The following is a 24,625-nucleotide window of genomic DNA, read 5'->3' as shown; positions in this document are numbered from 1 at the left end:
CTTGAGGAGCAAGCTAGTAAGCAGCACTCCTCACTCCTCCACGGTCTCTGCTTCAGTTCCTGCCTCTGGGTTCCTGCTGTGAGTTCCTAACCTAATTTTCCTCATGATACAGTGCAATATGCAAGTATAAGCCAGATAAGTCTTTTTGTCCCCAGTGTTGGTTATATCAGTGGTTTTTTTATCAGAAAGCAAAGTAGGTCAATTCATACGTGGTCCTCATGACCTGAAGATCACTGTGAGTCTCAGTCAGTAGATGTGTACATTAACATTTAGGCAGTGTCTGAAATTCCTTACCAGGATCCTGTCTGCTACCAAGGAAATTCCTGCATATTATCACTGACACTGAATTACAGACAACAAAAACAAAACTAAAACAAAACAAAACCAAAAGAACCAAATCAAATAAACAGACAAAAAAAAACCCCTCAAAAACAAAAACCATACCTGCTACTCACACAAGGTAAACCAGAAAGGTACAAAGTAAGCTATGCGATTTTCAAGTGGCCAGACAGCTATGGCTATGGTACAGCTATGGCTGTGACCATGGCACTCAACCCTGTTGTGTCTCAGGTAGCCGTAGCACTCCGTATTTAACAGCCTCAGTCAATGAAAGGCACTTCAGTTCCCATGACGATTTCTCACGTGGATATCTGTCCCCATGGTCTTTGCATTCGTAGCATTATTTGAGGTGTATTGGGAACTGAAGCCAAAGCCTCTCATGCCCGCTACCCCTGCACTACCCCTGCAGGCCTGTGCCTAACTTGTATGCTATCTCTTTACTCTCCTCCTTTGCTGGACTTTTCTTTCGTGTCACTTCATGCTGTGTATCTCTGTCACAGACTGGAAGAGCAGAACCACGGAAAGAAACTGTGTGGCCATCAGGCCAGAAGATGCCACCTACTTGTCCCCCAGATGTACTGGCATTGATTGTCCCTTGTCTTGCACTCGCCATTGTAGCAGCGACCCTGAGAGAAAGAACACACACGTTGTGAGTCACAGGTCACGGGGGCCATTGTCCCCAAAATCTGACAACAAAGTCCCACTTTGGGTGAGTTACACAAAGTTCTCCTCACTTGATACGCAAGCCTTTTCACAGTGGTCAATAAGAAACATAAAGTTATCAAAGAAGTAGACGCTCGCTCCGCCACATTAAAATGTAAAGCTCTGGGCACACAGCACAGCATGTCTTTTTAAATGTAAAATAATTCCAAATGACTTAGCTACTCTTATATGTGAATGTTGAGGATAGTAATACTGACTTGGGAAAAGGCTTATAAAATATTGTCTATTTTTATTTATTTATTTATTTATTTATTTTTACCTTTTTTTTTTTTTTTTTAACTAAACAGTAAACAGACAGGCTGAAATTATTTAAGGATGGTTACAACTCAGCAAATGAGACTCCTCGTTTCCTCAGCCATTGCGGTCTTCTCCTTTTCCTTCAATCTAGACAATTTGTCACTGGTTAGACAGATATAATATTTGGAAGGAAATAAAGCTGATGTAAACCAGCCCCCTACTGCAATTTACTTGGGTAAACTTTCTTCCCAAGTTACATTTATTGAAAGTGGAGAGGGGGAAATGACACTAACCCCTTCTAATCACCCTGAAACCTTAGAGCCCCGCATACCTGATTTTGATTGCAGCCATAGCCATCTTGTTTATGGAGGTTCGGTGGGCACTGAAAAATATTATCTTTTTAGTTGATGTACAGATGCATAAAAACTTTCAGAAAATGTGTTTAATATAATAATACAAGAGGGAAAGTAAATGTACAATTAGGAACATTCAGAAAAACACATTTAATGCCATTAATGGATGACTTAATTTAATTCTATCATTAATGAATAAAGTCTAATGCAGTTAATTCTTTTTATGTTTTTCTGTTTACCAGGAGATGGGCTAGATAGCTATTAATGTTCACTTGTCAAGGAGCTACAAGCAGAAGGACCTAAAATGGGCGGCAAGGAGAAGAAATCGGCTTGCTGCGGAGGAGTGGACACATTAAGAACTAATTTGCAAGACCTTGTGCAGCTCCTTGTAAATGTCAGATCTGCATGTGACATTGTGACATGTGCCTATGGGACACTGTTGCAAAAGCAAGAGCAGCAGTCTGGAAGCACAGTGTAATCAGCGTGAGTACAGTATCACTCTGACCTCTTGAGCCAGACTTGTTACTAGAATAATCTGTGGTGAAGCAGGGCTGTCTGCTGCTGCTGTCTCCACCAAACCATCTATGAGACCATTTTAAAGTATACTTCATTTTCCCCAGAAGTTATCCAGAATAACTCCAGTTATACTTTTTGAACATTTTAAGAGAGTGGGGTAAAGGTCAGGGGCCATAAGGTTGAAAGCGAATACGAAAGAAAAAATATCCACTGGACAAGGAGAAAGAAGCGTAAGGACATTCACTGAGGTCCCTCCCATTCGCTATTTTCTCAGCAAATGTCTTTTCAACCCAACATCTCAGGTCCCAAACCAGAGCTTCCGTTCTTCTTCATCTGTGTCCTCATTTATCTTTTTGTCTCACACACGCGATCCAGTATGACTGCAAATCCTCAGATTCACTTCAAAATGTCAACTCTCCTCAGTTTCTCCCATTTAACCCCAGGCCTAGGCTGCCAACATTATAAACCTGGACTGTAATCTCCGACCCAAACCTCCCTGCTTCCACCCTGTTTCCCTGTCCCCAGAGAGATCCTTAAAAACATGAACACCAGATCATGTTGGTCCCCTACCCAAAAGTGCTGAACAGCCTTCCAAGATTCATGTGAACTGCTTCTCCCATCCACACCTCATCACCTAGCTGGCCTCATTTCCAACTCTCTCAATGGCAGCTATGATTCCCTGAGATGCCAGGCCACTGCCTGCTTCCTGCTGGGCTCATCCCATCTTTTCTTCAGGGATTTTGCTCAACTCTCACCCTCTCAAAGCTTCTCTAACCACGGTCCTTAGAGCCGAAGCTCCTCATTTCCTACATTCCCCCTTCTCCACGGCACTTACCACCACCTGACAAGCCATATATTTCCCTAGCTTGTTTGCTTCTGCCCCCACGATTATGTGAGCTCCATGCAGGCCGGGTTTTCTCTCTGGCTTCCTGCTGCACAAAACAACACCGAGATGTGGTGGGTGTTCAATTACTACTAGCTGACTCAGAAAATGAATGGATCACCCATACTGGTAAAATGAAGTTATTTTATGCTTGCAGGCATAGGGCCATTTATTGAGCTCATCACAAGAAAGATGAAGGATGCATGCAGCTTTCCTCGGGAGCTGTGACACACTACAGGACACAGCAGTAATATGTCGGTTCTGCATCTTCTTCCTAAAGGCTGAAGCCCCTTTCAGATGCAGTCACTACCTGGTCCTGTGTATCCCAGGGATGCAACAACTGGCAGTAAACAAACCACACAAGAGAGATCCCCGGGCCTCTTCCATCTTTCTGGATTCCCTTGGAAGGTAATCATTATCTCATTAATCAACTATCATAAATTATTCACTTACTCTAAAACCAGTGAAACCAGAATAAATAGAAATGGGGGCTGGGGCCCTCCTAGAAGAGGCAAGTCACTTTTGTGATGTCTTAAGAAGGAAGGGAAAAAAGAATGCTTTCAGACAAAAAAAAAAAAAAAAAAAAAAAAAAAAGCCCTCATTATAAACTGTCACAGGTACATGTGCTGTGATTTCTAATCAATCTGGTTTTAGTTCAGGCTAAACAAAGCCAGTTGTTAGACAGATGTGACCCATGCACACCTGCGGTGCTAATCTGAATGAAAATGCCCCCTGCGGGTACATATATTTGAATGCTTTAGTCCCCAGTTGGTAAAACTGTTTAGGTCTTTTTATAAGTTGTTTCAGTCATGCCCCTGTCGCCTGTCGCAGCTATAGAAAAGTAATTGGGACACTTGGAATCCCAACTAACAGTAAGGAGGCTGCAGTGGAAGGATTATAGCCAGGCTGGGCTGCAAAGTAAGACCATGCCTCAAAAATAAACAAACAAACAAATAAACAAATGAATACTTATTAAGGCTAGGTGTTAATCACTGCAATGTTGGATGGGGAAATCACCCAGAGGTTCTAAAAATCCTCTAAGGATATTCAGAACAGGAACAGATCTAGGCACTCTCCTTGTAAAGTGATGCTCTGTGGTATCTGAGCACCACTGTTCCTGGGTTCACCAGGGAGGCTGTGCAGGAAGATTCAGCGAAGATTCAGTGGTGCCTATTTTAAGTTGTGGAATCCCCCATTAATTTCCAGTGCTCACTGAGGCCATTTACACAGCCTTCAAATGTCTTTACTATGTCACCGCCTGCTTGCTAAGGATTTCTTTCAGTTGCTTGAGTATTGATTATTCTGTCATAAACTGTGCAATGAAAAACGAAAGTTCAACATGGTTCTAAATGAGATGCCACTATCAAATCCCTCCCCTCAGAGCCCAGGGAACCCTGTGGAAGAGGAGGTGAAGATAGGGGGAGACAGAGGGGACAAAAGACACCAGGAACACAGGACCCTGCTGAACAAAGCTCATAAGAACTCACAGAGTCTGGAGCAGCAGCTGCAGGGCCTGCCAGGTTCTGCTGCAAATCCTCTGTGGATGCTATAGCTTTCAGTTTAGCACGGTGAAATACCCCTAAATGTGTGAATGAGTGATTCTTGTCCCTTCTCTGGGGTCTTTTATTTTGCTGTTAGCTGATCTTGTCCAACTTCATAGGAAGGTTTTTGGTTTTTTTTTCTTATTATATTTTATTTTGTTGTGTTTTAAATAAAGAAAAGAAAAACAGCATTCAGAGATATCAGTAAATGCTAATATAAAAATTAACTAAAAACATGAAGTAAAAAGATAAGGGTGTAATGCAGCCAGGTGGATCATGATTCTCAGAGATGTAGGGTTCTATTTTCATAAAAACTCTCAATATCAATAAAGTCAAACTTCATTGTCTCTTACAAAATAGAAAGAAAAATTATGGCTTTTAGGTCCTTTTACTTCAACTACCTACTTTGAGCTTATTCTGATGATCACATTTTTATTTTTTTCACATTTTAAATTATTAATAAAATAGCATTCTATTGTAATGTGCCACTGAAAGAATAACAATAAAATTTCCACCAAAGACACATGAAGTAAAAAGAAAAATAACTCCATTTCTTAGACAATAAAATAGGCAAAGGAAAGAGCCCCTATTTTATTTTACTTTTCTGTAGGTCTGTGTAGTATATATGAATACATATATATACATATATACACATATATGTTATATATGTGTATGAGTGTATATGAGTGGTGTATGTGCAGTATATATGCAGTGTGTGTATAATCATATACATATATACATACACACACATACATATGTATAATGTATCTGTGTGAGTATATGTACAAGGGTATGATCTATGTGTGCCTATGGATATCAGAAGTTGATACTGTTTATCTTCTTATGACTCTCCATACCTATGTTTTGAGACAGGGTCTCTAATTGAACTGGAAATTTGCAATTAGCTAGACTAATTGCCCAGAGATTCTTGTGTCTCTGCCTCCCATGCCTGCATTACAGGCATGTGCCACTACATCTGGCTTTCTTGGGGATGTTGGGGATCCAAACTCAGGTCTTAAGGTTTGCATTGCAAACACTTTATCCACTGTGCTTTCTCTCCAGCCCCAGTATCTCCACTTTAAAAGCTATTTCTATCAGACTCCAAAGCAATTCAGGAATTAAATTTTGAAATGGAAACCTATATTTCTAAAAAAAACAGCTAAACATGAGAGCCAAGGACATATATTGTAGTTATTAAAAAAAATACTATCCTATAAAAGTAACAGTCAAATGGTATATCAGAATATATATACTTATGAAAGACAGAATCCACAATTCTTGTACTCTGTCATTACAAAGAAATCTGTTTACATACTTAAATATGAGAAATATATGCACAAGAGTGACATATAAATAGAGTCAGGACATATTTCCATGTGCTATATCATTAACAGAGCCATGGGTAATAACACAAAGACCTTCCTAAAGGTTAATTAAAATATTTTCTTTTTCTCTTCTCATATTCTCTTCCAGCAACTCAGTACAATGCCAAGCACTCTGCTCTCCCATCACTGAGCTGATTGGTTGATAAGCTGGTGAAGAATAATTAGGCATTTGAGCCAGAAAGTCTAGTGTGGGTGGAAAGCAAGCACTGTCCACTGTGTCTTCATGCTAACACTATGAAGGGGCTTGTCTCTGCAAGGAAGCCAGGCTGAAACCAATTGTGTCAGTAACCTACAGTTGGAACCAGGATCTCTTAGAAGACACATGTGGCCCTTGTATTAAGTTAAGGCTAAAATTCAAGCTGGCCATTTTTGTTTTTATAGCATGATCTTTTGGCTTGAAAAAGATGCACCATGTTCATCATGACCCCAGTGGATACCAGTCTACCTTGCAGTTGGCAAGTCCAGTCCTGGGAACATATCCTACAGAGATAACCCTGCAGGAGAGATATTCCTCCAAATGCATGAAAGTCTTTACATCTATACTGATAAAACAATAAAAAAAATTACTGAAGTTTAATGGATAATCTCTGGGTAAAAAAGAAATCAACTGATAAATTTGCATTATACCATCATAAAACAAGATATTAGCACAGGAAAAACTTCTGAAGACACATCAGAAAGAAAACAAAAGTCAAATGAAATCCCAGATCCTTACTGGGGCATACAGCACCCTGATATCCTCTGAAAGTTTTCCACTGTCCTCCAGCTCTGCCTGCTTTCATTCCACATCTTGAAGAAACCACGCCTCTATGCTTGCTGCTTAGAAAGTAACTTCTTCCACAGCAGCTATCCTAACCTAATATCCTACCACATTCTTCTTTCCACAGGACCTTATTTTATCATGTAAATATAAAAATATATATGTATATATACATGTATGTATTTATATATACACATACACACATATTTTATATAGTATATATAAATACACACACATACACACACACATACACACACACACACACACACACACACACACACATATATATATAAACTTATTTGCCTCTCTACACACAACAGAATCTAAGTTTCACTAGAGGAAGAACTCAACATTCATGTTCCCTTCCATATCCTGGCATTTACATCAGCACTTGGCAAGTAACTCAACAGATGTTCATTTGAGTAGCAAATAGGGCCATAAAATAACATGCCATAAATAAAAAGCACTAAAATTATACAAACAGGGAGTCAAGAAGTCAATATTAATTACAGGATTATAATCATTTTAATGGACCAAAATCCTGCCAAAGCACAGAGGCGAGAGGCAGGCCTATGCACGGGGACTGCGGCAGTGGTGGAGAAACCTGGCCTTCTGCTTCTAGCCATGGCGGTTCTGCTTGCTCCTAGTCTCCTACATCAGCTCCCTTCCAAAATTTGTTTTTTTTTTTTTTTTTTAAAAAAAATTGTTCAAACTGTTTGAAAAAAGCATGTAAGATGTGGGAACCTAAGGAGAAAAATCTTATGCATTGAGTATAAATCATCTAAAGATATTTATGAAGGTGGAATTTAGAAAAAAAGGAGAGATAAAGATGAAAATCCCAAAATAAGATAGAAAACTTCCTGAAGTAATAGTTTGGTAGAGAGCTAGAAATATCTAGAAAACAAATCTATAATAAAGAAACTAAAATAGGTCTATACTCACAGTCTCTATTGAAGGATTTAAAACATGCCTTGCACAATATAAAAGGTACAACGTGGCTTCCATACCTGGCCAGAGTCTCCAGTGCAGTACTCGGTGATGTCACAGCTGTTTACGGCGTCCCGACATTCATACCCTCGTGACTGAAACTATAAATCAAAACACAGCATTAGGAGGTAACATTCACATACTCAACAAAGCTGCCATTCCTACATCTACCAACAGGCCTGGGCTTTATCACAATCCCCATCCCTCTGCTTCAAAATTTGTAAAAATATTGCACATTAGACTGGGTAGTGGTGGCACATGCCTTTAATCCCAGCACTTGGGAGGCAGAGGCAGGTGGATTTCTGAGTTTGAGGCCATCCTGGTCTACAGAGTGAGTTCCAGGACAGTCAGGGCTACACAGAAAAACACTGTCTCGAAGAAAAAAAAAGAAAGAAAGAAAGAAAGAAAGAAAGAAAGAAAGAAAGAAAGAAAGAAAGAAAGAAAGAAAGAAAGAAAGAAAGAAGAAAAAAAAAAGAAATGAGGCTCAGATGCTCATCCTATACTGAGGTAAACATCAAACAGGCACTAAGTATGTAGACTGTAAAATCCACCGTCTCCACAAACTGAGGTAAGAGAGCGATGTGATAAAATTTATGTAAAGAAGAAACACTGGTTTAGCTCAACACAAAGGAACAAAAAAATTGTCATTAAACATTTAAGATTTCTCTAAAGGATATACATACAAACACACATACACCCAACCATAACTAATTTGTCCATTAGCTTGAATATTAATCGTGCTTTAGATAAATACATACAACAAAATTACAATGAACTCATATAAATCACCTTCAGAGGCATCCATGACTGCCTATGATGAACAAAACATTTGGTTTGTCTGGCAAAGGATGGGCAAAATATGAAGTCTCATTAGCCTCAAGCAATTTATCATTTGGTATGTAATATGAAGCAAGCACAAATTAAGCTGAAATCTCTTAGAATATCATGATGTAAAACCCCCCTTGGTACTGAAAAAAAGCAATAAAATTGTGTAGTTTTTATAACTATTTGAAATGTCATAGATCTAACATATGAGATAAAGGGGTAATAACTTTTGGAAAAGAACTGTCAGTCACTGAAGGTGGAAAACTCTACACACACACACACACACACACACACCACATGCAAGCACACACATACACACATGCACATATGTGACCAATGTAAATACTGCCCCACCTAGCTTTCTTGACTTTATGAGATTCAAAAAGCCAAGTGGGAGATATAAGCTCTAGTTTTTATACTATCTGTCTAAAACAAATTAGGGTAAGTTTTAAAAAATGAATGTTGGAAATAGGTTGTGCAATTTAAAGACCAACAGAGTTTTTCCTCTTCTGCCCTATGATTCAATCCGTTCGTCTGTGTTACTATGGTAACTCGTCTAGTTTGGAGGCTGTAGGGGTGGGTACCCTCTAGAGGAGACCTGGGAGGGTAGGAAAGTAGACAGTGAATAACAGAAGAGACGCATGCTGTAGTCCACAGAAGTTCAATAAAATTACCAGTATCACTGAGCTAACATGCATAAATGTGTATCAAGTCACTCAAAAGCCCAACAGACATCCTGACACGGCTGGCTAACTTGTCAAGGAATGAAAAGAAACATGAAACTTCCAGGGGACTCACAAGGCAGGAGGTGTTGTTGCAGCAGGGGCCGTCACTGCAGTGGGCCCCATTGGAGAGCGAGCACTTCTTACAGCAAACTCCATAGCATTCCTAGAGAAAACACTCCATTGAGTAAGTCAGGAACACACCATTGCCTGTTCAGTATTCCCTCCATGTGCAGTTTATGCATCAGATGACAAGAGTTCTATAATCAGTACGCTAACATTTTAGAGAAATCAATAACTTTAAATGATGACAGACGCCTGCCATGTTTTTCAGCAGAGTGGTCTCCCAATAGTATAATTATTCATTAACAGGCACCCCCACACAAGCCTCTGTAACTATACCATGTTCTTAACACCCAGGTTTTATCTCACAAAGGAAAAAAATAAATGCAGCATGGGAAACGCTCATGATTCTGTACAAGGTGTCTGAGATGGATATGAGCTCTGAATTAACTTTTTAAAGGTCAGGAATTTGATTAGAACAATCTATTAAGCTTTTCAGACACGGCTGCAACAACAACATGACTAATTCTTATGTGTCTGAGCTGGGACAAAACATTGATCATAGCAATCAGGAAAAAAAAAAAAAAAAAAGAAGAAGAAGGCAGTGACCCCACAATGAAGGATAACATGTCTGCTCTCTGCTGTTGTTGTTCTTAGCTTGGAGGATGAACTGAGCTAAAAGTAGAGTCAGTCTCTTATACCTACCACATGGAAACCACAGTCGCATTCCTCCCCAGCCTCCACATATCCATTTCCACATTCCGTGGGCTCAAACAACTGAAAGAGAATGGGGAATGCAAAGAAAAGCATTTGAATTTATTACAGAAAAATCTACACATCTAGCTGGCCATATACATGGCTGTATCATATGAATCTTCTATGATTATTACTTTATATTCATTTTTACTTGTATGTTCTGTGTGTACCTATGTAAGTATATGCACACACACACACATGTGGGTAGCTGCAGAGGTCAGAAAATAACATTGGGTCGCTTGGAACTAGAGCTACAAATAGTTATAAGCTGCCTAGTGTCAGTGCAGGGAGCCAAACCCCACTATTCTGAAAGAACAGCAAGTTCTCTTAACTGATGAGCATGTATATATGTGTGTGTGTGTGTGTGTGTGTGTGGTGTGTATACATATACATATATACATATATACATATATATACATATATGTGTGTGTATGTATGTATGTGTGTGTGTATAGTGATATACTATTTGCTTATTAATAACACTCTTTAAAATCATCTTAGAAAGGATGTGATGTCTCTGGGGATTTCCTTGGTGGGGTCTTGAGAGACAACCTCCAGCATTAGATTGACTATGGAGTTAAGCCATCAAGAAAAATAGATCGCTTTCCATGTTTTCTAATGGAGCTAAAATGTATTACTAATAAGACTCATAGATATCTAATTTGCTGACTTGACTAAAGGCAGCCAAGAAGACATCCAAACTGTCAGAAAGATAAATATGTTTAGTCAAAACCAAATGTGTGATGTACAACTAAGCAAATGCCAATAAGCTTAGAACAATGTTGTCAGAGACTCAAATTTATCCCACTCATTGGAAAGAAATCTGCATTGTCTGGCACAAAGACCCACCATTGCATTCCTTGAATTATCTGTGAGTAGAAAGAAAATTAATTCAATAACTTAGGAATTTCAATAAATTAACTATGTGCAAATACCCAATCTCTTAATACTCATAAAGAAAAAACTAAATATGTTAAGTTAATGTATAGACATGTGAATCATTAGAAATCTCAGTCATTGCTGCACTCATAGCAGAAGAAGTTTCTAGAATATCCTCCCCCCATGGTGCCATGAACTTGTTTCTGGATAATAATATTATACATGGATCATTGAGAAAGTTGCTTACTCACGTCAAAAGTATTTATATCCTATTGGCTGGGACAGGATTTTCCTGGTATGATTATCACTTCTGGGTGTGTGGGTTAGAAGGAGAGAGTCCGGAATAGCACACCTCAACACAAATACTCAGAGCCATGAACTTCAGAGAAAAAGCTTGCCCCCAGTAGCCATACACACTATGGGCAACAGTCATCTACCACTGAGTCTACACAAGAAAGACTTGCTTCTACTACTTCCAGGAAGGAACTATTATAAGAAGTAAGGAAATGTTCTAGCCGAGTTGGATGGGAATCAATAGTGCTAATTAATCTCCATGCTCCTTTGATTGGCAGGCAAGAGAATGCAGAAAGAGGCAGGGCAGTAGAAAGATGGCCAACACTTGGTACCATGCTTCAGTTCTTGGGTTCTTTCCCCTTCCTGAATTTGGTCACTATCTCAAACCAGATGTAAATCACAGCAACTGGGAAGTATTTTGAAGCAGAGAAAATATGCATATCAACGGAAAATAACAAGCAACACATGCCTATGCATATATTCATTGACTAAGAACACTGGGGATAAAAAATTAGTTATATACATGCAAACTACTCTACTGGAATTCACGAAGCCTTCTTTTTTTTATCATTGTAATTTGTAGTTTAAAAGGAGAAATTGTCCTGTATCTAACTTCTGAAATTGAATACATAAACATAGGGTTTTTTTGTGTGTGTGTGTGTGAAATTCCCAAGTTACCAGGATAATTTTCTTCCTGTTTACAGGTAATCTGAGAAATGTAATGATGGATCTTTGTGTATATTCCAGAGACCTTAACCTCTCCATACAAGCTCGTGTTGTCTCCTCAAGCACAGTGCTTACAACTAGCTGCCAGCTGCAAGGCAAGAGAACACTAGCCATGCACCATGTAATTCAAAACTGCCAGCAGTTCACAGGAGTTCTTCATTACAGATCTCACTCATTTCAAGACTTCTGGTTTCTGTGCCCAGAGGTCACTGCCAGGAAAGACCCAGCAGCCTATTTTAATGGTGCACAGACACTTTTAAAGTCTCAGTTCTCTTGAGATTTACAGAGCTTCGGGTTTTACTGAGATTTCTCAGGGATGTCAGGTCCCAAGCAGTCACTCTGATACCAGCTGTATCACTCACTTGTGAGTGTGGAATAAATCAGTCTATCCGTTGTTTGCCTTGGTGACCGATTTTTTTTTTTTTTTAAAGAGAAGGTCAACACAATATTGCCACTCTTTAAATTTGCAGAGTATCGAACATTTTCTATACAAATGAACTCTCTCTGACATGTGAGGTGTTATTCTAAAGGAAAAGTGATTTTTTTTTTCCCCATGGTCAAATTCCGATACCATCTGCTAATAACGCCAGTTCTGTCTTTTCAACTGCTGGCCTGCTTCATTTCCAAACATGCTCCTATAAAAACACAGCACCTTCTACAAAACCATTCGCCTGTCACCTGGAGAATTCTGCCTCTGCTGAACTTTAGGGAAGTATGATGATTGGTTGTGTTCCATGTCAAGGGAACTGAAGCATATCTTATAATCAAACAATTTCATGCTTCTACAGCAAGAAATAAATATTTATATCACGAGGGCCACAGGAAGATTTTCAAAATTTAATTTTACTGTCAAATGTGTTTTCTGAAAACTCCTAAAATTCTCTTCTGGAAATGTATAATTTTCTTTAAGTTTGTGCTTGAGGAATTGCAATTTTGTTTATACATACTCTTATGAAACGCCATTGACAGCGTGGGCTTCCAGAGGAAGGGAACTATGTAGTAGAAATACTTGAGGTATTTATAGAACTTGCAAATATTAGACCAAGACCACTTTTTGTTTGGTTGACATCAGTAATGCTTTCTGCCTGGGACCAGATCACCCCAGAGAGAGGAGGAATTGGAGTTGGATGGTAGAGGAAACTCTCGGGAGGAGGAAGCTAAGTCTCCAGAAGGAACGTCAAGATTAAATGAGGCTGTTAGCAAAGAAGCGCTCCAAGTACAAGTTCTTTCCATTCTGACTCCCTATGTCTTAGCAGAAAAATGAAAATACCAACATGAAATTCTGGAGAATTTTGCGTTTTAGGGAACTGCAAGCGAGCACTGAACACTGACGCTCAATTTGGTCTCATGAGCATGCAGCGAGCGGCTCTCTATAACTGAGCATCTATCAGTTGGGTTTAGTGGCTCCTACCTGAACTTGCAGTGTCTGGGAAGCTGAGGAAGGGAACTTGTAGCAAGGTAGTAAACTGTGTGACATGAGACTTGCTTTCTGAGAACAATCTCTGATGTTTGGCATATCCTATTGGAAAATCGAGTCACTAACCTTAGTTGGCCTATTGAAAAGACACGCTCCGCCACCTCTCTGCAAAAAGTCTCTGTACTCCAAAATGCTGCACTTGGAGAACTTCCGAGAGTGGGACACCCTGAAGAAACAAGGAACCAATGATGTAAAAAAAAAAAAAATCTCACAAAAGCCATCAACAGAGAAGAAAATGAAAGATCATTGAAAGTTCATCCTGGATGTAGATGGATCAGCACAGATATTTGGTAAGATGCTTGGGCATCAGCTGCTACATTTATAGGGTAGAGTCCATAGAAGAAAGGAAAATGAAAACCATCACAGACTAGGAGCTTGGTCACTCCTGAGCTACCGACCCCCGTGACTGAAGTCTGTCTCGAAACTCGTCATTTGAAAGGTTTGCTACAAAATCTTAAATCAAGGCTAGGTTTTAAAGTTTGATTATTTTCATTTATTGTGTCTCAATAGAGGCAACCTCACTTTCTTTTACTCTGTTCTGAATAAAGGGGGTCCAGCAGCCTACTAAACCTCCTTTTTCAGGGAAGAGTCCGGAAGATCAGTTTATTAAAGACAATGTTACTCAGGCTTCAACAAGCCAAAATGTAAGTAAATGAATAAACCCTGAAGGATGTGTGGGATCATGCTGGATCATACATGCATATGTTATTAGTGTGTATGCCCACAGCAAAAAAGAATTAAGGAATGCTCCCGTGAGCCATGGCTCTTTATTCTTCATTTCAAATACAATTATTGAGCAATATTCATGATTTAGCATGAATAAAAAATGAACCTCTCTGTGATTTATTCAATCAAATTAAGACCCCTATGTCAGCACACAGGGGACTATCATACACACGACAAGGTTAAGCTAAATCATACACATCGGCTCCCCGGGAATGTCTGCAATAGGCCATTCCAGGACATAATACAATAGTTTTATGTATGAGGGTATGTGTAGAATTAAAATTCACCTCTATTGACAGCAATGTCTTACAAGAAGTATACCAAATATATCTTTGAGAAAATATACACTAACTTCAAATAGTTTATTACATCCTATGAATAGTCAATCCAAAACTCACTGAGAAATTGATGGTTTAAAAGGCAATAATAATTGCCATACAAAAGCAGCATATAAATGGTGTCTTTGCTATGGCACCTATTAAGCCTGCATCATCATAAAGAACTCAACTATGGAGCACAGATAATGTGGCCAGAAAAGGCAAGCATTTCAAGGTTAGACTGCATTTTGAGGAATATACTCTTGTATCACAGGGGTAACAGCTAATTGCGCGAACTCTTTTCCTCTCTATGGAAGAAGAAGGAAGGGCCCCCAGGGAACGAGATGGTTTTGTTGGCAGAACAATGGAAGGACGAAAACTTCCCAGTGTCTGGCCTGAGCAAAGACAGTAAGAAAGAAAACTCTCGCCACTACTACGATGCCTACTGGCAATGGCCTACACAGTGTAGGCGTCTCCTGGAAACCTGTGCCAGGTCTCGGGCCATGAGTCCTACAGGACAGCTGGTCCAGTTGCACAAGTGCCCACCAAGGAAAGATGAGTAGAGTAATGGTGGCTGTCTGCCACTGGGCGACTCTTCTGTTTAGGCATTATAACTCTGAATTATTTAAAAAAACAACAACAAAAAAGAAACCCAAAAAACTCTGTTGACTCAACAAACAGTATGCTACAAATTTATTACCATAAACGAGCATTTATAAGTTCCTTAAAATGTAAATGGATGACTGAATTGATTTTCGCTGGCTGCTTCAGGTAGACCATCTGCTTTTATTCTAAGTATATTAAAAGATTAATGCCGCCACCAAACGCAGAAGCTTTTAGTCACGTGATTCCTGTAAGGGTTAATAAAGAGAAGTAGCTAATACATTTCACTTTTCTCCCCAACCTTAAATTAAAAATTAAAACATAAAGTGAATTAGCACTGTCAGTTTTAAAATATCAGACAATTAATTATTGAATTTATACTAAGTGCTTAGCCTAAAAGACCAGTACCTGGGAGACTGTGTCTCTAATGATTATATATGCAGCCATTTTTGCATCGGGCATACATCACATGCAAGAGTAATGTAGACTTACCCTGTTTCTTCCATGATGCAGCCGCCCCAGGACTCTATGCATTCACATTCTAGCTCAATGAAACAAGAACAACAAAGGGGGTGAGGGGAGACCAAGTCACAGCTTCAGTTTGCACCAGCTCTTGCAAAACTACCTCAATACAAAGTGTCAAGACTCTCTATTTCCTTTAGGTCAATGGGTTCTTACATCTGGAGTATAGATTGCTTCCTAAGGGGGGAAAAAACCTTGGTCCTCTCTTCATTTTTGTCACTCAGTTACCTTGATTAGATTTCTAAAATTCAGTGTTTAGTTAGAAGTACCATTGGCTAGAAACAAAAAGATGAATTCTAGTCCATCTTTTAATCAAGGAGAGGGTCCCACAGAGAAGACACTCAGCTGTTTTGGGGGGGCATGGGGTGTCTGCTTTAAGATGGAAGTGATGTCTACCTATCTTCCAGCATGGTTTTAGGGCTCAAACGTATAGATGGCATTCCCAGACAGTCTGTATGAATACAGCACAATATCACTGAAGTCCTTTAGACACAGGGCAGCTAAAGAATAAAATTCAATTTGCTGGAGTCAAGGCCAGGATCAGCCAGAGAAGTGGAACAATCTCATCCCGGCCTACTGCACCATTCAGTCCAATAACATCTCAGCTGACCCCAGCACTAGCCTCCAGGACTTTCAACTAAGTTAGGGAACCCAATGTTCTTTTTCCTCCGAGTCTGAGCTATCTGGGTCAGTTTCTGAAACTTTAAAGTGGGATGGCCACTTTCTTGAGAAAGCACATAGTCTGAGCAAGATTTTAGTAAATGTAAAGTTAAAGTTTGTAGAGCTTAGGAGAATGCTGCTGGGTGCTTGTCATGACTGTGTGCACTTGGTCATTAATGAACCATAAAGGGATTCAGGAGCACGGATACGGATGTCCTTCCACTACTCCACAGAACTACCTATCAGTCACACAGAGGACAGCATGCGAGATAATGCACCTTCCTTTTCTTCTCTGGGAAGGCCCGGGTGGGAAGAGAGGGGTTTTTTTCCTCCTAGCTCTCACGACTATTTATAATGAGAGGGTGCGGATTTCAGCTTATTTTCTCATTAAATGAACAATGCATGAATGTGCTGCTCTTCTTCTCCACAAGGTCCCATTGTGATGCTTTGCCTTCTACCACAAAATGTACCAAGATTATATTTGACTACCGTGCTCACACAAAGGGGGCTGTAATTTGGGTTGGGTTTTATCCTGATTTTAAAAGAAATGAGATATGGACTTTATCCTGATTTTAAAAGGAACCAGATATTTCCATGGGCTTCTAAATATCTGACGGTCCCTCAGTCCTCAGCCCACTTGAAAAGTTAGTCCTATCCTTCCTTCTCTCATCTGGTCCATGGAAAGAGTGGCCTTCTCAGTCCCTTGTCTTACTTTGGTGCCACATGGGTCAGGGGCCATGGATGAGCTCCCCGTGGGACCTACCTGCACCAGAGGACAATTGTGTCCCGCTCCCACACATTCGAAGCTTAAAGGGCCAGTGGCAGGCTTTGCTTAGGGGAGACAGGGGGCTCACCTTCTGGATGTGACCTTGTCGGGTGAGTGTGGTTAGCATTTAAATAGGAGCTCCTTGTATGCTGTAGATCTCATTCCCAATGCACTGTATCTGTGATAATCTCTCCACAGAGTTATTTCTGGCATTTTGTGTCTATGCTCAAATGGTTAAATCTCCGAGGAATATATGCGTACCACTCCCACCCCACCTCATCCCAACAGTCTCTGTGTAAGATAGAGGTGATGGAGTATTAGCTTATGGATTTTGAAAGAGAAATGTGTTCCCCTCAAATAGCCTAATAATGATCTCAAAATGTTTAAGATTATTTTTTTAAGGCATGAGATGCACTATGATTAAATCACGGTGGCATAGAAATAAAGCATTCTCAGTGACTGGGCGTGCATTATACACACAGGACGACAAAGGGACAGGAGTAAGAGGTCAGTGTACATACTTGGCTTCCTGCTCGAAGGTTCCCACTGGATTCCAAGGTTTTGAGCCAGGCTCTGTGATAATACTTGTGCCACTGCCATTGGAAGACCGTACTGGGTTTTCAGAGTTGAAAATGTGTGGGAAACATTTGAGAGAATACAACAAAGCCAGTTATTACTTCTTCATTGTTATCAATATCATTTCAAGTTCCTTAGGAGAGCCTTAAAACATCTATAGATGGCTGACGCTCTTTAAATCATTTCTCCCTCAAGACTGTGCCCCATAAGCATCTTTCAGAACAGGAAGTGTTCACATGGGAAGAGAAAATGAAAGTGGCTAAGACTGTGCTCCAACTCCACATATTCAAATACGTCAAGAAAGATCTCCCACAGCCTAAAAGCATTCTCAAGTGAGACTGCCTACTAAGACCTATTCCAGGGCTTGCCAGGATTTTGAAATACTTAACTGGGCTTTGGAGCGCTTCTTTCAACTAAAAATTTTTGTGATAAAGTACCCAAACAATGATCCTATAAAAACATTTGTTTTAATCCATACCAAACTTAAGTAGAAGACATAAAAATGAAAATGTATATAGAAAGACAAAATATAATCTGTAAACCTTTTATTTAAATGAGCTAATTCTAAACAAGAAAGCATTAAAAACTTAAAAAAAAAAGTTACAGAAAAAAGATTGGAAAGTTGATAAACACTTAACATCTCACCTAGAGACCTAAAATCTCTGAACCAATTTTCAGGTAATGTTTGTACTATAAGAGTACTTCCACGGTGGTATCCAAAGCTGTCAGTATGAACTTAGGGCTCCATTTACTGATCTGAACCACTCACACTACATCCCTAATGTCATTGTTGAAGGCTTACGGGAGAACAGTTATACACGGAGCCTTAATGAAGAATGAAATTAGTTACAGAAATCATGAAACTTACCTCATTCACACCAACCCCTCTTATTCGAGAACACACACCTCCAAAGTAACTCAGACTGCTTCTCTTATAATGGAATGTCACACGCCTTAAGAAAACAAGGTACTGTCAGAAACCACCACATACACACTCCTAAAACATGAATTCTCCCACACCAGACACCCTCAAAGTCACTCCCAACAGGAAATTAAAAAAACAAACAAACCTGTATTTAAACAGAATTCCATCTATGCTGTTATAAACACATTGACTCTTTTTCTACTAAAGAATATCTATTGCTGATTATTATACATTGATTAACGGCTGGAAGAGGAGGTGGGCAACAGGTAAAAGTAAGACAGAAAGGGAATGTGTAGCTTGGTTTGACTGCAGGACAGAACCAGGGTGGAAGATGAAAAAAACAACAAAAAAAAACAAAAACAAAAAAAAAACAAACAAACAGCCATGAGGGGGAAGAGGAAGAGTGGGAAGAGAGTATGAACCTCTTCCTTAGTGACAGAAACACACCTGCATTCAATGGTAGTCTAAAAAGGTGTTTTCTAGGTGTCCTACAGCTAGGTGTGCTCACATGACAATGATCTAGCCAACTCGTGTGAAGCAAATGCACACACGCTTTCAAGAAACCTGTTTGAAACATGCTGTCCTTACAGAAGGAGCGCCCTCTTGCCTCTCTCCAAGCCAGGCCCTCCTGCTGCCTGTAGAGAAACCAACAGTACCAGGGGCACCTTGGGTTGTAATTTGACCTTAAGGATAGCTGCCCTGTGCTTGGACAGTAGAGCCGGAGACCACTGAACCAAGCCTCCCAGCCCTGGAATTCTACCTCCGTAAACACAGAAGGGGATCAACAGCAACTCTGCAGAAGTCACCACCCCCTGGTATGTGAGCTAACTGATACAATAAGGGACTAAAGATAAACGTCAAGCCAGACTGCAGTAAGTGCCGGAAGGAACACGTGCCGGAAGGAACACGTACGAGATGAGGTGGACCGCGTCAGCGTGCTGTTTGATTCGCTGCCGGTACTTGGAGAACTCGTGAAGCATCTGCACGGGGTTGATGGTGATGTCAATTTGATCCTTCTCGGTCCAGGTCTCTACAGCCACCAGGACAACCCTGGTGTTGAGCTGTTCCTTGTAAATCTGGGGGTATACAACAGGACAGGTGCAGGAGGAAAACACTGGGTCAAACATGCACAATCAGTGAGTCAGTCAGCGGAAGGGAGGTGGGGGAGGGGAGAGAACATGGGGTCAGAATTAGCTAATCATACAGAATCAGCTTCTGCTTTCTCTTTTCCAAGAGCCAAAATAAAGAAGAAAAGAAAAATCACACAACTCTGTATTCTCTACTCTCCTTAAAGAGATTATCTCCACCCTCAGCTCAGAATTTTCAGTTGCCTGGCATATTATGAGAATGTAGGGATGTCAAGGTACTCAGGTCAGGACCTGCACTGTCAACAGGGATCAGCAAAATAACCATTCAAACCCCAGAGGAGACAACAAGCCGGAGCCTGACATAGAGACTCTAAGTGTAATATAACCTGCAGGCTTGGGACAGTTCATCAAACAGTACAGCTGCCTTGCTACACAATATAATAACTCTCAGAGAGAATCACAGGGCTGAGGCCAAGTGCAGGGGGTTGAGGGCACAGATTTGAGTCACGAATCTCACTCTCACTTCCGAGTGGCATCACTCATACACATCTTGTTATTCTTCTGTTCTCAATACTTTGGACCAAATAAATAACTCACAGAATTAAGCAACTTCAAGGAGAGCTGCCAAGTTACCTCATTTTTTTTCTTTTTTTAAAAAAAAATTTATTTTATTAGATATTTTCTTCATTTACATTTCAAATGCTATCCCGAATGTCCCCTATACCCTCCTCCCACCCTGCTCCCCTGCCCACCCACTCCCACTTCTTGGCCCTGGCGTTCCCCTGTATGGGGCATATAAAGTTTGCAAGACCAAGGGGCCTCTCTTCCCAACGATGGCTGACTAGGCCACCTTCTGCTATATATGCAGCTAGAGACACGAGCTCTGGGGGTACTGATTAGTTCATATTGTTGTTTCACCTATAGGGGGTTGCAGACCCCTTCAGTTCCTTGGGTAATTTCTCTAGCTCCTCCATTGGGGTCTCTCTGTTCTATCCTATAGATGACTGTGGGCATCTACTTCTATATTTGCCAGGCATTGGTTGCCTCACTTTAAAACTATCTAAGAAAACAAATGAACGATCTTTGAAGACAGTCAATAAAGAAATTAGCATCAAATTAAGGTTATAATGGCTTTACACAAAAATGAGTTAAGTATAATATATTTCTGCAACGAACAATCAGGTCCAGGACTTTATAAGTATAACATAAACTAAAAATTAAATTTTGCAAAGAATGATTTTAGTCAATCACGTAAAAAAAATGACTAATGCAGAGATGCTGCCTAATAAATAGCTTTTGCAGGAGAGAAGATGTGTTTAAGATTCTCTTTTCCATATCCAGTTATAGGTTTCCTGTGAGCAGATTGACAAGGGCTGAAATTAAAGAAAAGTAATAAGGCAGATGTAAACCGGCTCTCAGGGGTTCAGCCTTAATTTTATATTGCATATTCTATGCACATCAACTCATATTACAATTTTGTCAGCTGTGCCTATGAGGCACATAACATATGCTAGGTGCACAAAATATGTTATGAATATTTACATGACGGGTGGTTTGGGGCTGTTTAAAAGGCAGGTCTTCAGAGTGAGTAGCATTTAGATGCTTGGCAATTTATTAAAAAAAATATATTTTTTTCACAGTTAAGAGGGACCATACAATAAATACAAGATAAAAAATATATTTAGCTTAACAAAGTAGCACTTCACATCAGAATATATAAATTAATTTATGCAACTCAATTAAATATTTATTGGAATATAATGTATGAAATTCAGCCCTGGGTGGTTGCAACCTAAGGCAGGGAACATGAAGAAAATCTAATCGATCGTTCTTTGGAAATTATAAAATGACACGAGGGGGAAGCACATCAGTAGTGAGGATATGTAGGGTCACACCCCTCTGAAGGAAGGAGCCATTTCATTGTTCCAAATTATTTTGTGTGGCGATGACACCTAATTTTATCAGCCAGAATACTAGAAAGTAAGTCTGAGGCATTCCACCCTGGAAGCACTAAGATAAAAAAAAATCCACAGCCTTGAGATTTTCATCTCTCTAAATCCTCTAAACGCACGGCGTCTCAATCCATTAGGACTTCTCTACTTACACAAAAATATTTAGGAAAAGCTCAAGTAGTTATTAATAAAGCCTCATTTACCGAGAATAATTTCCAGGCCTTACAGTCTTTCTCCGCTGCACTTTATCCCCCACGGACTCTGGTAATAACAGAGGCAATGCTATACAATTACTGTGGGCTAATAAAAACTTCTCACTGTTTAAGGAGGTGGTGATGTTAGCTATTCTGATTTGCTCATTAGATACCGTACACATGTATCAAATTATATCATTGCACCCCACAGATACGTGGGATTAAAATGATAATTAATGAGAGTCAATATGCTTAGAAGAAAGGAACAATGCCAAAGCTTCTTGGGAAGTCTGAGAATTCTGAAGCCCAGATGGCATTTTCTTACAAAGCTCTCCCTCTATCCAACAGTTTCTTCGCCAGGGGAATGTATGAATACATTTTTTTTCATTTCATCCAAGAAATAGCCAACATTATCACTGAGCCTAGAGAAAGAGATATGAACCATGCTTTTTGAATTAATGAAAAGAAGTTTCGAGGAAACCAGGCTACTTACAGAATCTACAAGGTTGACCACAGACTTTGCGAAGTTGTTGGTATGCGCGTGAGAAGAGCGGTGCTTCTTATACTAGGGAGGGGGGAGGGAAGAGAAGATGGACCAGTCACTTCCAAGGCCTAATTGTCCTCAATGTCAAAATTCTCATATAAACAGAAATGCTAGAAACGTGGCTCAAAAGATCAGAAACTGGTTTGTGCCGAGCTGGACACAGTGATGCTGTTTGGGCTTTTGTTTGTTTTTTTCCTTTCCTTACCACACAAACCAAGGCAGAAAAATTGTAAAACATGTCCCATGGCCTGAAGGAGCCTATAGTTGTATACACAGAAACTCTGTTCCTCGAAGTCAACTTTTAATTCAGACTTAACAGCTACTAGTTGGTTCTTTTGCTTTCATTAAAAAAAAAAAAAAAAAAAAAAAAAAGAATCTTTACCATTTACAAAGGGCTTAGACCAGAAACTAGTCTCCTCTTTCTCACTTTAACCACAAGGCCATTTCCTGTCATGCAGCACTTCATGTAGCCTTGTCCATGACGGGGGGGGGGGGGGGGGAGTATTTGTTCTACTTTTAGTATATTTCCCACGGAGGATGTCACTCCTAGAGCAAGCCTTTATTCTAGATAACCAAAGCCAAAAAGGAGGCAAAAAAAAAAAAAGAAAAGGAAGTATGTAAACTAGAATAGTTGTGTAAAACTATTTAAGAAAATCATTCTATATGTCAACCTGGAACCATGGTGGACATCTATAATCCCTGCACTTGGGAAACGGTAGGAGGATCCCTAGAGCCCAAGAGTTAAGGACCTGCACAAAATAAATCTCAAGAACAGAACAAAACATCTGGGGACATTCGTTTGGGGCTGGGCGAGGTTGCTGTTTGGGGGAATCACAGTCTGAGACTTCATACTCCACCACTGTACAGCGAGTGCACTACCATTGGATGCAACTCCCCACTAAGGAGTCAGACACTACTCAACATACATGGAGGAGGAGGAGGAGGAGGAGGAGGAGGAGGAGACATGTGACAGCGTAAGTCAGCAGTAGGAACCCCATGCTCTGGGTTCATTAGGTAAAAGAAAAACATGGTTTAAACTGGTGACTCTTTCATACCATGTGTTTGAAATTGGTTTTCAACTATACTTATTAAATCACTTGTATCTTTCAGAAAGATTTTTTGTTTTGTTTTGTTTTCTTCTTCAATAATCCTAGAGCCTTCTCAGAGTCCCTACCTTTGAATACCACCACCATGTGAATTTGAGAACAGTTCCTAACACAGGAATTTCAAAAGGCATTTTGGAACCAGTCCAGTAACTTTGAACTGTGATTTAGAGGTACCAAATGCGAGCTGTCTATTCAGTACCAAAGAAAAGACACCAAGTTCACAGGATGAAACTCGGAAGTCTAAAGCTCTAAAGTAAGGCTCAGAGATCTTAAGTCATGATCCTGCTTAGAGCTTGAAACTGGAAGCTGTCAATCAGGAAGAGAGCATGTGACAGAGCCCTGAGCCAAGTTCCCAAACATGATCTAAGGGGTCAGATGTTAAACAACTATAATAGCAGAGACAGAAGAATTACTGTGTCACAGAAACCAGAAGAGCTGAAAACTGTTCTCAAATGATGATGATGATGATGATGACCGTCAACTGTATTCAGTGTTGGTAAAAGAAGAAATGAAAGGCAGAACGAGGCTGGGGAGGAAGCTCATGACTGAGTACTTGCTGAAGAAGCAGAAAATCTTGACTTTCCAGCCCCACAAAGCAAACAACACTCACTAGGCACCCAGGATCTATGAGAAACTATGTCCCTCGCACAACAAATATCCACTCCTCACAACTCCATGAAGGGAGCTCTATTATCCTCAAATAACTTATCTGGGTTCTTATCTTTGGCTGAAACCAAAGTTTGTCCTACTCTGGGCTAAAAGAAGAAATGAACTTATTCAGTTAATAATTCTTATGAAATAACTGTAAACTCTTGCTTATTATAACCCTCCCCAACAAGTCAGGATTATTGATGAAAATCTGTAATTTGTTCGGTCCATTAAAAAAATACAGTGGTTTTTAAATAAGGAAAACCAAATGAGGTTTTAATTGAGAAACTATTTGAGTCATTGCTGATTTGCACCTTATTGGTTCATATTTAATAACGCGGCAGTAATGCAAGCAAAACACTTGCTTTACATGTGCTTTAAAATATCTCAACCAATTTTTTATTAGGCAGTTTTTAATATTTATTTTTAGCTTAAGCAGCTCAAAGAAATGTTTGCAGACTTTTATCAAGCTATAATTGCTCACAAATTAGGTTCTGCCAGCTAGGTACCAAGACGCTTTCTACAAATTTGA

The 24,625-nt window shown here is 39.8% G+C and overlaps 1 protein-coding gene across 5 annotated transcripts in view; it reads right to left on the bottom strand.

The window, feature by feature from the left end:
• Adam23 (ADAM metallopeptidase domain 23) overlaps positions 1 to 24,625 on the bottom strand; it is a 145,037-nt gene that overhangs the window by 28,207 nt on the left and 92,205 nt on the right. For all 5 annotated transcript variants that reach the window (XM_021197388.2, XM_021197387.2, XM_029538659.1 and 2 more), the window contains 11 exons: positions 22,289 to 22,360; positions 19,474 to 19,637; positions 18,505 to 18,589; positions 17,582 to 17,672; positions 15,605 to 15,653; positions 13,533 to 13,632; positions 10,040 to 10,111; positions 9,348 to 9,437; positions 7,745 to 7,825; positions 1,631 to 1,681; positions 902 to 965 (listed from right to left, as the gene is read on the bottom strand). In XM_021197388.2, coding sequence (XP_021053047.1) covers positions 902 to 965; positions 1,631 to 1,681; positions 7,745 to 7,825; positions 9,348 to 9,437; positions 10,040 to 10,111; positions 13,533 to 13,632; positions 15,605 to 15,653; positions 17,582 to 17,672; positions 18,505 to 18,589; positions 19,474 to 19,637; positions 22,289 to 22,360 — 919 coding nt within the window. The remainder of the gene's footprint in view (positions 1 to 901; positions 966 to 1,630; positions 1,682 to 7,744; positions 7,826 to 9,347; positions 9,438 to 10,039; positions 10,112 to 13,532; positions 13,633 to 15,604; positions 15,654 to 17,581; positions 17,673 to 18,504; positions 18,590 to 19,473; positions 19,638 to 22,288; positions 22,361 to 24,625) is intronic.

This window comes from Mus pahari, chromosome 5 (assembly GCF_900095145.1).
Source record: "Mus pahari chromosome 5, PAHARI_EIJ_v1.1, whole genome shotgun sequence".
Classification (NCBI taxonomy): Eukaryota; Metazoa; Chordata; class Mammalia; order Rodentia; family Muridae; genus Mus; species Mus pahari.
This window is presented reverse-complemented; position numbering and strand designations above follow the sequence as displayed.